General features: G+C 37.1%; 1 protein-coding gene across 2 annotated transcripts in view; it reads left to right on the forward strand.

Annotated features, from left to right (window-relative positions):
- The window catches only part of LMCD1 (LIM and cysteine rich domains 1), a 73105-nt gene extending 63820 nt beyond the window's left edge, over window positions 1–9285 (forward strand). The window contains exons 5-7 of one of the 2 annotated variants that reach the window (XR_015747491.1): window positions 2856–3071; window positions 5423–5778; window positions 5826–9285. Coding sequence is in view for 1 of the 2 variants with exons in the window: in XM_026678812.2 (XP_026534597.1) it covers window positions 2856–3071; window positions 5423–5581 (375 nt within the window). In the remaining variant the exon portion in view is untranslated. Of the gene's footprint in view, window positions 1–2855; window positions 3072–5422 lie in introns of both variants that reach the window. The other variant, XM_026678812.2, reaches the window with a different exon arrangement.
- The last annotated feature ends 2697 nt before the right edge of the window (window positions 9286–11982 follow it).

An 11982-nucleotide genomic window follows, 5' to 3' on the forward strand; every position in this document is an offset into this window, starting at 1 on the left:
CATTTCTCCTGAAACAAAATGAAAGTCTTGTCAATATTGACTAAGGAGTTGGCATGTGGAGAAAACAGTACAACCTTCCTGTATAATTTTGATCCAAGCTTAGACTTGATGTTTGGCTAGGAAGGAAGTATTTGTTCTTCACAATATCTGATCTAGTCTCTTCTTTAACAATCATGCTTTTTCATTCTCAGTTCCAAAGCAAAATTGTTTAATTGTATGAAAAGATTTAAAATATGTGATCTTTCTTGAGGCCTTATGGGAAGTTTAGCTTGGGCCTAGGTAAAAAAATGTGAGTGAAATGTAGATCAAGGAGTGGATAATTTGTGGCCCTTAATCTAATTTCATGCAGCTGTTTCCAAAAGCTGATTCAGCCAGTCCATTCAGACATTGGAGAACAGCAGGGGCAGGCATGAGAAGCAGTGGTGGGATTCGATTTTTTTTATTACCGGTTCTGTGGGCGTGGCTTGGTGGGCGTGGCAGGGGAAGGATACTGTACAATCTCCAGACAGAGGTGGTATTGGCTGGTTCTCAAAATTTTCCACTACCAGTTCTCCAGAACTGGTCAGAACCTGCTGAATACCATCTCTGATGAGACGCCAATGTCAGGATGGAGGATGAGGGAGAAAAGTAGTAGAGAGAAAATGGAAGAGCTATGAAGTCCTGCCGCTAAATTTGCCTGCCATAACTATTGTAAACTATAACAGATAATCAGAGTTGGAAGGGACCTTATAGGTCATCTAGTCCAACCCCCCCCCCCCAAGGGGGAGACCCTACACCATTTCTGACAAATGGCAGTCCAATCTCTTCTTGAAGGTCTCAAGTGATGGTGCTCCCACAACTTCCAAGGGCAAGCTATTCCATTGGTTGATTGTTCTCACTGTCAGAAAGTTTCTCCTTATTTCCAGGTTAAATCTCTCCTTGTTCAGTTTCCATCCATTATTCCTTGTCTGGCCTACAGGCACTTTAGAAAATAGTTTGACCCCTTCCTCTCTGTGGTAGCCCCTCAAATATTGGAAGACTGCTATCATGGCTCCCCTGGTCCTTCTCTTCACTAGACTAGCCAAGCCCAGTTCCTGTAACTGTTCTTCATATGCCTTAGTCCCCTAACCATCCTGGTTGCTCTTCTCTGTACTTTTTCTAGAGTCTCAACATCTTTTTTATAATGTGGTGAACAAAACTGGATGCAGTACTCTAGGTGTATGATTGTTTTGCTCCCAAAGGTATATTTATCTGTGCTGAAAGATGACCTTGGTAAGCAAATCACTCTGTAGCTCAATGTTTCTCAAACATATTAACGTTAAGACTTGTGGACTTCAACTCCCAGAATTCCCCCCACCAGCATGACTGGCTAGGGAATTCTGGGAGTTGAAGTCCAAACATCTTAAAGTTGATAAAGTTAAGAAACTTCAGGGAAATTGGGGTACTGAACTTCAAATGCATCTCTAGGCTGTCATAGAACAGTTGTCTACAACAGTCTACGGTTTTAGATTACCAAGACAAAGTGCCTGAAAAATGCACCTATGAAGTAAAAACTATGGTGCATTGTATAAGCCCCATCCAAAAGGAAATATCACATATTTCATTTCTCTATGACTTAATACAGATAAATAATTCTGAATCATTTAATAGGAAGAAAGGTGGAAATCCTAGTAATAAATAGGAGATTTTTTAAAAGAAATTTGACAGTGTCATGAATCGTATTTTGATAGAACAGCAGATTGTTTACAATCTGTACAAGGAAATATGCATGTATATGTGTGTATAGATCTATGTATTTATTTATGTAAGAAATTGGCATGTGGCTCACTTCAGTTAGTATCTGGCATGTATGGTTTACAAAAATCCTAAATCAACGTTTAGGAAGCCAATAGAATAAAATTATTGTTACTTCTGGTATTGGAAGAAATGTGAACCTCTTGCTAACTGCCAGGTTTTTCTCAGGCTTTTTCTATAGTTACTATATGTTTTAATACCATTCATTATGCTGCTCTAAAGTAGCGATCCATTTAGATTTCTTTATTGCTAAATCTAATATTAACAGAGACAATTTCACGACTATTTTGTTTTTACTTAGGAGATTCATTTCTGAACATCAGAAGCATATGTTTTTGCAATGCATCACAGAATGTTTCCACAAAAATGACTAAAGGGAGAAGTCCATCTCACTGGATGGATACTTATTTTGTTTCACTTGGGTGTAAAAGGCAAAAAAATATATGACACCATTGACTTCTTAGCATGGGGCAGGCCAACATGCTGTCATCTACTGTGGGAATCTCTCAAAATATACTGTGTATAACAGGAAAAATCTCTGGCCCTTCACATGCTGCTGAATTATCACTCCAAGCAGCCTCTGCCATTAGCTATGCCTGTTGAGGGTGCTGGGAATTATATCAATATTGAAAATTTTCAAGTACAATGTCTGCACTGCTGCTGATCACCTTTTAATACCACTGAGTGCCTAGCAACCGATGACAGGTTTACATATTAAACTGACATATTCAGCACATTCTTATATTGAGGCTTGCTTGTGGATGTTCCACTTTGGATGCCTTAAATGTATTCAACTCTAAAAGTTAACTAGAACATTTCCTGAATGTATTAATTCAGCAGAGGCCTAATTCAGCAGAGTTCTTCTTGTTTTAAATTATTCTGTTTGCTTCACCATTTTCTATATCAGGCTACTTTTTTTAATGATATATGGTAGCTTTTTTTTTTTTAGTTGGGCAACGTTATAATATGCTGCACATACATATATCAATGCGAAATCCCTGGAGAAGAGCAAAAGGTCATATTTTTGGCTGTAAGCTGATTGAGAGAAATTCATTATTATGTGACTTTGATTTCCTTCCTAGTGTTGCGACTTCTGTAAGCAGGTGTTACCTGCTGAGCTTCCGGTAGTGTATGCAGATCGAGCCGGCTACAATCACCAGTGGCATCCAGCATGCTTTATGTGTTCTAAGTGCTCTGAACCACTTGTTGACTTGATCTACTTCTGGAACAATGGAGCCATCTGGTGTGGACGGCATTACTGTGACAGCATAAGGCCACGCTGCGCAGCTTGTGATGAGGTATGATTACTCTGAAAATGGGTATTCTTTTCTAGTCTGTGTTGGATGCAATTGTGAGATGGTCTAAACAGATGCAAGGAGTTAGACATTTATTCAACATCTTTCCTCTCTTTTTCCCTTTTAAGCAGGACCTATGTTGACTTGCCAAAAAGGTATTAAAAGTGTGCAGAGTGCTTTTATATATAGTAATCAGTGGGATTATCTTTTATTCATTTATTCTGGATTTTTTTAAATTACAAGTGAATTTTCCAGAGAACACTGCATATTTATTTTATACCATGATGTGAAATACATATATTTTGCTTGAATTTATGCTTAAAAAGTCTAAAACAGACTTCATTTTTACAAGAAAGGAAGGTGGAGAAACTCTATAATCTGTTGCCATTCAGAAATAAGCTACCGCAGGAGCTTATTTCTGCCATTCCATGCCATTTGACTTCTATTCCCTGTCTTATCCTATTTCTAAAAGAACTGCTCTAAGCTTGTGATAGAATTAGCTTACTTTCTCTTTCCCTGTCTCCTTAATATGTGCACATAGGCTATTTAGTTTGTATTGATCTTACTAAAACCATTCCCGGGATAAATATTTTATTCCTTCCAAATTGGTCCCTTGAGCCTGATATTAAGTAGATATACAGTTAAATGTTTTACAGCAATATATTTCCAATAAGCATTCTTGTACCTCTCAGATCTGTCATCATAAATGTTATTCAGCATATAAACACATCCTTCAGAAAACCGCCCCAGCTGAGTTTATAGTTCTTCCATCTCTGTGTTTCTTTTTTAAACAATTTATCAAAATCTAGGCTTGCAAATAGGGCTCGGTTTCTCATTCTATGGAAATCTCTGAGGATTCTTGCTTTTCTATAAAGGAATAGCCATCCGGAATCCAAGCTTAATTTTTGCCACAGCTCACAATCATGGTGCATATTTTCAAAGCCAGAATTATATGAAGTAAAGTGGGATATGGGAAATAAGCAAAAATAAACAAATCTTTCATATTACTCAATAAATGCTAAATTCCACAGGCTAGATTGTAGAGAATATTTAAAAAAAAACTAGTTACAAAAAGGTAAATACAATTAATTCAAATTTTAAAAATATCCTTTCTGCATCCCATTTCCTCTCTCTCTCATTATAGAGTTGAAAGGATCTTGGAAATCAAATAAATATCTGCTTAGTATAATAAGTAGTCCTTGCCTATGTTTGTTCATTGTTGTTTTTTCTCACAGCAGCTGATAAGATGGTTCTTTTTTGTTTGGACATAATATCCTTTCTTGACACCTATGTAGCATATATGCATGAGACTAGCCAATTTTTGTACATGTTAACCATTGCACTGTGATAGTTAGGATTGGATAACGTTTAGTGTTAACCATGATCAGAGAGATTTGGCTGTGTTCTTACCAAAGCTCACTAACAGCTTCAGCTCCTTCCTAGGTTTCTATAGGAAGAACAATATACAGCATTCTGAGCTTCCTGAATTATGATACAGTAGCTGCTATTTCAAAAAGGGAACTGTGTAGTGTGCATGGACTATTGTTAAGAGAAGGAAATAGAATTTAGAGAAGGCATAAAATACATAGAGGCTAGTGTTCTGTCTTTAACTTGCTAGCTGAATATAAAGACAGTTAGATAAACTCTACAAAGGCTTCCATACAAAGTTTCTTTATTGGATTGTAATAGGCATCCTCAAGGTATAACTCACAGTTATGTTGAGATTCATCTAATGTCCAATCTTTGCATAGTCATCTTCATAGTGTGAAAATATAGTTATCTTCATCCCATAACGATGGAGCAAAGGGAAAGACACCAGCACAATGCTGGGGTCCAATCAAGAATAAAGGAAACTCCCCAAACCCAACCAAGGGTCAATTCAGTGACCAATCAGGATTACAGATGTGACCACATGACATGAACTACATTTCCCATGAGGCATTCCCTTAAGGGGACAGCTCCCAATTCCCAATTATCTATATACTGTCTGAACAGCACAGCACAACATAACATAAATTACTTAAGGAATTCCTGCTTCAGGTACATATTGTATAAAGAACACAATATATTTCAGTGAATTCAAAAAGTCTCCTAAGCAAAGGTATTTTTGAAGGATTTGTTTTAAGCAATGCTTAGAACTAAATCTAAACTTGTTCTGCAGCTTGGTTGGACCAGAACGCTGTTCTTTATAGGAATGTGTAAATATTTATTTTCTGTGCAAAGCTAAGTAGCATGGATGCACTCTTTATACTGTTGGCTTGTCAACAGCATTGTGTTTGTGTTTCTCTCTGTGATGTTTTCATAATAAAGACATTCAGGAAAGGAATGATAAATGGACTTGTTTACTTTCACAGATAATATTTTCTGATGACTACCTGCAAACTGAAGGCCTTACCTGGCACAAACAGCATTTCACCTGCCTGGAATGTGAGAGCTCGCTGGCTGGCAAACCCTTTATCCTGGAGACAGCCAGCCTGTGGTGTACCTCTTGCAGTAAAAACAAGCTCCCTTAAACTGGGTGTCATTTCAGTGCTGATGTTTTTGTGTATTCTGACTTGGAATGGACTCATTGGTGGGGAGGTTTTAAGCCAAAGAAGTTGCATCCTTAGGATTTAGAACACTAAAGGTTATTTTCAATCAAGTAATTACAGGAAATGAGATGGGAAATGATAACACAGTATGAACAGAATAGAGGAATGGAATGTTCTAGGTCTTTCAGGAAAGACTTTAAATGTAACCAAATGTACTGAAAACTAGGCCCCATTATGTTAAATTATTTCAACTTTGGCATATTACAAAAACAACTACTCCATGAGGTTGAGAAATATATACATACAATTATCATTGTGTTGCTGGGTTTTGCTGCTTTTTGGGTGGGGGGGGGGAGTAACCAAAGGAATATATTTCTAAACTAAATATCACAATACCATTGCCCACAAATGAGTAGTTTTAGAAATATATGTATAATGATATAGTGCGAAAACAAAACCACCAATATCTGCAAAAGAAGGGTTTTCCTTCCCCTATGTGTTATACACACATTCCCTCCAATGGTTATGGTTTGAAAAATAGATGATATAAGAAATAGTTCGACAGCTTAAAGAACCTGAAAACAGAGTCACTTGTGAAGGATCCCTGGAAAAAATAAAGGTTATAATGGATGGTTTTTCTTTTAAAATGCTATCTAGAAGTAGAATTAAAGCAAAATATATATATTTAATGAACTTTCTGGATTATACATGTACTCAATGTTTTGATTATTTCATTCTGTCCCATCTTTTTTCTCATGGGGGGGGCAACAAACAGATGAAAATATTTCACTTTAGTGCATTTAGAAATATATGTGGAGTGGTCTTTTTGCCAACAACCACATGGAGGGAGTAAAGGCTAATAAATCTCAGCACATTAGTACTTGATCTCTGGAGGCACTGCTTACACAACATTGCCTTCATAGACTAGGAAGAAGAAATGACATAAAATCAGCTTAAATATTCTTGATAACTTCTCCCTACCCCAGTGTTGAACAGTTGTGGCAATATGATTGATTCACATAGATGACCTTTAAACATATGAATAACAGCGTGGCTTTGTGTAGCCCCTAAAGAAGACTGCTTGATAGTGCTTAAAGCCTTCTTTATCAGATTGGATTTTGTTATTGCCACCCCAGCTAGCTAATGGTCAACAATAAGAGGAGTTGTGTTTGTATTACATCTGTATGGAGAAGAGAATTTAACATGTATATAGAGATTATTAATATTAAATTCTCAATTGCTGCATCCCATCATAGATTTTGAAATGGGCAGTAAAACTTATTCTTCCTAATATTTGTGATAGGGCTTTTTTGGCTTTAACTGTAAGAAAGTTTTTTTTAAAAAATAATAATAATGGGCTATGTGCATAGCAAGTGAGTGCATGCAAAGCGATATTGGTTTTCTTGGTAAGAATACATTGAAATTCTAAAAGCTAGCCAATTAATTCTGCTAGGATTAGCAACAAAGTTTATATTGGCTAGATTTGCTGTTTCAACTAATACCACTACTATAAATATTGGATACTTTGTTAGCAAACAAAAACATTTGTTGTTAAATAACATTAGATGTGATCAATTAGTAATGACAATTTATAGAAATCTTAACGCAATAAAAGGAATTAAGACAGACAACTGGAAAATATCTGTTTGGTTTTAGACACAACATGTATTAAACATTTTTGTGTGTTTGAAAACAAATTAGAACTTAACCTTTTATGGGAATTAGAAATTTGTCCCATTTGTCCTATACTGTTCACCTGCATCTCCAAAAATTCAGTGCTGAAGACACCTTGCAGATACAAAGCTGTTGTACCTTTCAATGTACACAGTATATACAACAGAACTCCATGGGTATTTATGAAGTGTGTCTTTAAGAAAGTGTTCCGTTCAGTAATGTAGGCATCTCATACATGTTAACAGAACTGCATCTCAATGTCTCTTAAATCTGTATTTGACACTCAGAGCAGTAACTAACATGAGTGTTAATGTGGCAGGATCATCTACAAAAAGCTAACTTAAGTATATTCCTGTAAATTGGAAGAGGGAGCCTATGAGTAGTGTGTATCTGAAAGAACTTCCTGCAGAAGTCAATCCTTAGGTAGAAAAATCTGAATGCTAAATCAGTTAACTAGAAGTAACTTAAGCCAGGTGTGTCAAAGTCGTGGCATCACGGCGGCATCACGTGATGTATTGGGACTTTTTCCCCCTTTGCTAAACCAGGCAGGGGCACGACCAGCATCCGGCCCATGGGCTGCAAGTTTGACACCCCTGGCTTAGGCCAGTTTGACCTTCATTTCCTACAAAAGAGGCAGTCATTCAGGTACATATCATATTTTTTGAGGTGCTGTTTATCCTAGAGCATTATTAATAGTTATTGACTACCATTAATGACTGGTAAAATAATTCTCAAAATACAGGAGAATCTGATTATGATTCTCCTTTATTTCTTTTGTGTTTACTTTAGGTAACTTTATGTATATGTAGTTGATATGCAGCTATTCTACTTCTGATCATTGGTCATGCTGGTGATTTGTGAGAGTGGAGACCACAACAGCTTGCCTTCCTACATACTGTAAGGATCAGCCAGACTATCACTTCCCCTAGTTACAGTGTTTGTAATTTAGCTATTTTCAATTTAATGTCTCTGGAAGTACTAAAATCATAGTTCTCATCCCCAACCAACAAGGTCAGTGTGGATAACATGAATTAATAATCCAATGTAGTTGGAAAATGTCACTATTGAAAAGATTTCTATTAAACTTTATGGAATTTTTTTTATCTAATTGTCAATGGGATGCTATAAGCAGCATAATTAAATAGATGGATTTCATTTTATTTTGGTGGAATACTAAATGCATTCTGGACTGTGCTTAATAGCTTTTGTATGTTGATGAGACTTAAGTTCTATAATAAATTTTCAGAAGTTTAAGTATTTGTGGCAGGGAAACTTTGCAGCTGTGTATGTTTGGAGGAGTGAGCTTTTCTTCAATCACAGGTCAAAAACTACATTCGTGTTTAATTTCCAAAGGGAATCATTGGATTTCTACCTTCCACCCAGTTGTTGGTTTCCACTGTCTGGCATTCCTCCTTATGTCTATGAAATATTCTTCCAGTCATGGTTCTCGTGGATATGGAAGGTCTACCAATCCAAATACAAAGAATTTGAAGCCATTGTTTAGGTCTGAATGAGAACAAGGAAGCCCACAGGACATACTCACCTGTGTTATGGCCAGCAGGTTGCAACATTCATGCCAAGGAAACTTCATTAAGGTCATCTGCTAGTCTTTTTGCATCCATGTAGGTTTTAAAGATAAATAAATGGTTTTTCTAATGTGGATCGAGACAGATCACAAAGGTTGCTCTGGCATCATGTTCTAGGAATTGCACTCCATGATATTGTGTCTATATGCAAGAGATGTTAAAGTCCATGATTCCAGAAGCAACCTGATTTGATATCATTTCAGTTTTGATTACCTGGGAATTTTGATAGTCATGGAACTTTTATCAGCAATGGAACACAGTGTGCTTAGCCTTGTTTCCCTACAACAACTTTTCCATTTTGTTTTGTTTTTCTTTCATTGGGAATTGTAGAGCTTCATGTATCTAATATTTTTTCCCAAGAGGTTAACTGACAAGCCATGGAAATGTATCTAAATGCTTCAATAAATAAAATATTAAAATGAAAGTTGTTTGAAATGTTGCCATTGAATTAATCAACAAACTTTAAGTTAGTCCAAAGAAAGCTCCAATGGATAGAACAGAAGTGAATAGAGGAAAACTATAATTAAGTAACTTCTTAATGAGTGAGGTACTTTAAATCAGCGGTCACCAACTGATGGTCTGTGGACCACTGGTGGTCCGCAAGAAAATTTTGGTAGTCCACAGAAAAATTATTTACATTTTTTATATTGCACTAAATCAGGGGTCCTCAAACTACAGTCCCTGGGCTGGATATGTGCAATGAATATTTGTGTAGTTGCAGAGAGTCTCCCCCTTCGGGGTCTTTTTGTGTTGGTCAGAGGAGGGCAGAAATACCAACTTGGGGTCTGCTTCAGCCTCCTGGTACAGGGCTTTGGACAAAGGCTGGAGGCAAGTGTCACTGGTAGTGAAGAGGCGGAGGGCCTTGTTCCAGTTCCCTGCACCATGGCCTGGAACTGGCTGACCATCTCAGCCTACTGAGCCTCTAGGCGCCGGTACCTGGCCTTGCACTCCCGCAGGTCTTCCCTCTGCTTGAAAAGCCTATGCTCGTAGTTCTCAGTGAGGTGCTTCTGCTGAGCCACCTCCATGGTTAGATCCAATTTGAACTGAGCCAGCTGTTTTGCCAACTCTTTCTTGTGTGGCTGCTTAGCTCCAAGAACTGCTTCCTGTTGGGGCCCTAAGGAGCCCAGGCAGGCAGGCAAGAAGTGGCTGGGAGGGAAGAGTAGAGGCCAGCAAGGCACTCCACTACGTGATAGACATGAAGTTGGCTCCGCCCATCCAGTCATATGACCACGCCCACCCAGCTGATCATTAGGCAGATCATATTAGTGGTCTGCGGGATTTAAAATTATGAATTTAGTGGCCCCTGAGGTCTGAAAGGTTGGTGACCTCTTGCTTTAAATTCCCCTTTACACTCTGACTTTGCTGTTAGATAACATTGCAACATGCTTTGTTTATATGAGTCACTCACTTTTGTTTTCAACCAAAATTCATTCTTCCCCTATTCATTCTTGAACCTTGCTATTCATGTTTTACTCCACATACTTAAAACATCATTCCCATTTCATTCAATTTAGCTTTAGGTTTCCCCAGATCTATCCATCACTTTCAAGTAACAAACTAATGTACAGGAAGTCCTCAACTTACAGTCAGAGTTGGGACCAGAATTTCAATCTGTAAGTGATGTAGTCATTAAGCGAGTCAGCATAACTGGAGCTGATTTTTATGACCATTTTATATGATCATTAAGTGAATCACATTATTGTTGAGTAAATCTGGCTTCCCTGATTGACTTTGCTTGTTGGAAGCTGGCTGGGAAGGTCACAAATTAGAATGATGTGATCACAAGATCCTGCAGCTATTGAAAATGCAAGTTTGTGGCCAAGCATCCAAATTATGAACACATGACTGTTGGGGTTGTACTGTAGTTGTAAATTTGAGGATGAGTTGTAAGTCATTTTTTCTGAGACAATCATAAGTTTGAACCATCATTAAACGAATGGTTGTAAGTTGAAGACTACCTAGAAAAAGCATGCACTTATATGCATTTTCTCCTTTTTTAAACAAAGATTCATTCCTCTCACATGCTACTGTTCTACCAATATTTGCACAATTTAAATTTCTCCATCTATTTTTTCATATTTAATAAAATATCAAGGTGAACAAATAATGTTCTACTTTTTCCAGCACTTATATATAACTTGCAATTATTCATTCCCATGTCATAATCACTTTGATCTGGTAGATTGTTATGATCCATACTCTTCACTGAATCATATGGCCTGGCACTTCCTGCAAATCGTTCATGATCTTAGCCATCACCCATCATCTGTAAAAAAAGGTGCTTGTACATCCAAGTCCCCAACCATCATAAATCCAACAACATAAGCATTCCTTACATATCTATTCAAAAATGTATTCATAAACAGAGAGGCACACACATAATCAGTTCCATAATCTGTTGAATTATATAAATCTGAGTACATATAATGAATAAGATAACATGTACTTACCTTGTTACTTTACATGTCCTCTTAAAGTGTGCTTGGTACCTGAACAGGGTGAATTCTCTCCCTTTTCCAAGAGCTGCTGGAGAGTTAAAATATCTAAAACTGAAAAAGTGGCAAAATTTAATTTCACCAACATATTCTCACTCTGTTTGCAGCACATTAAAAGCATCTTACTTGTTGATTTGGATTGCACTTTGTGGTAAATCAAATTTTCTTAATTGTGATTTGAATAAGCTACAGTTGGCTCAGCTGACACAATTCAATACTGCTAAGCCGTAACAGAAGATGGATTCAATAACATACTAAAAGGTAGCTTAACTATATTAAGACCAAGTACAATGTATGCTTGCACTCATATTTGAAATGAAACAAAGCTACAATTGTTGAAGTTCTACACTGTCAACCTTTCCTCATATAAACCTGATAGGCTGTATGTTTGATGATAGAAAATGGGATGAGAGTATGTGAAGAAATGCTATCTTGTTGCTACCTCATCAAACAATTGTTAGATTTTTTTCCCCATTCTACATTAAAGCCTTGTTTGGTTTGGAAGACATCTATATCTAACCCAGTGTCAGAACACATCTTTTACTTAACAAAAAGTTCTAAATTCAGTTCCAAAGCTGGAAGAATCAGCCCCAAACTCTGATTTGCCCTTGCCAGTCCATATTGACCT

This window comes from Notechis scutatus, chromosome 2, assembly GCF_049901735.1.
Source record: "Notechis scutatus isolate UNSWTSFEM ecotype Mainland chromosome 2, rNotScu1.2, whole genome shotgun sequence".
In the NCBI taxonomy this organism is placed as follows: domain Eukaryota; kingdom Metazoa; phylum Chordata; class Lepidosauria; order Squamata; family Elapidae; genus Notechis; species Notechis scutatus.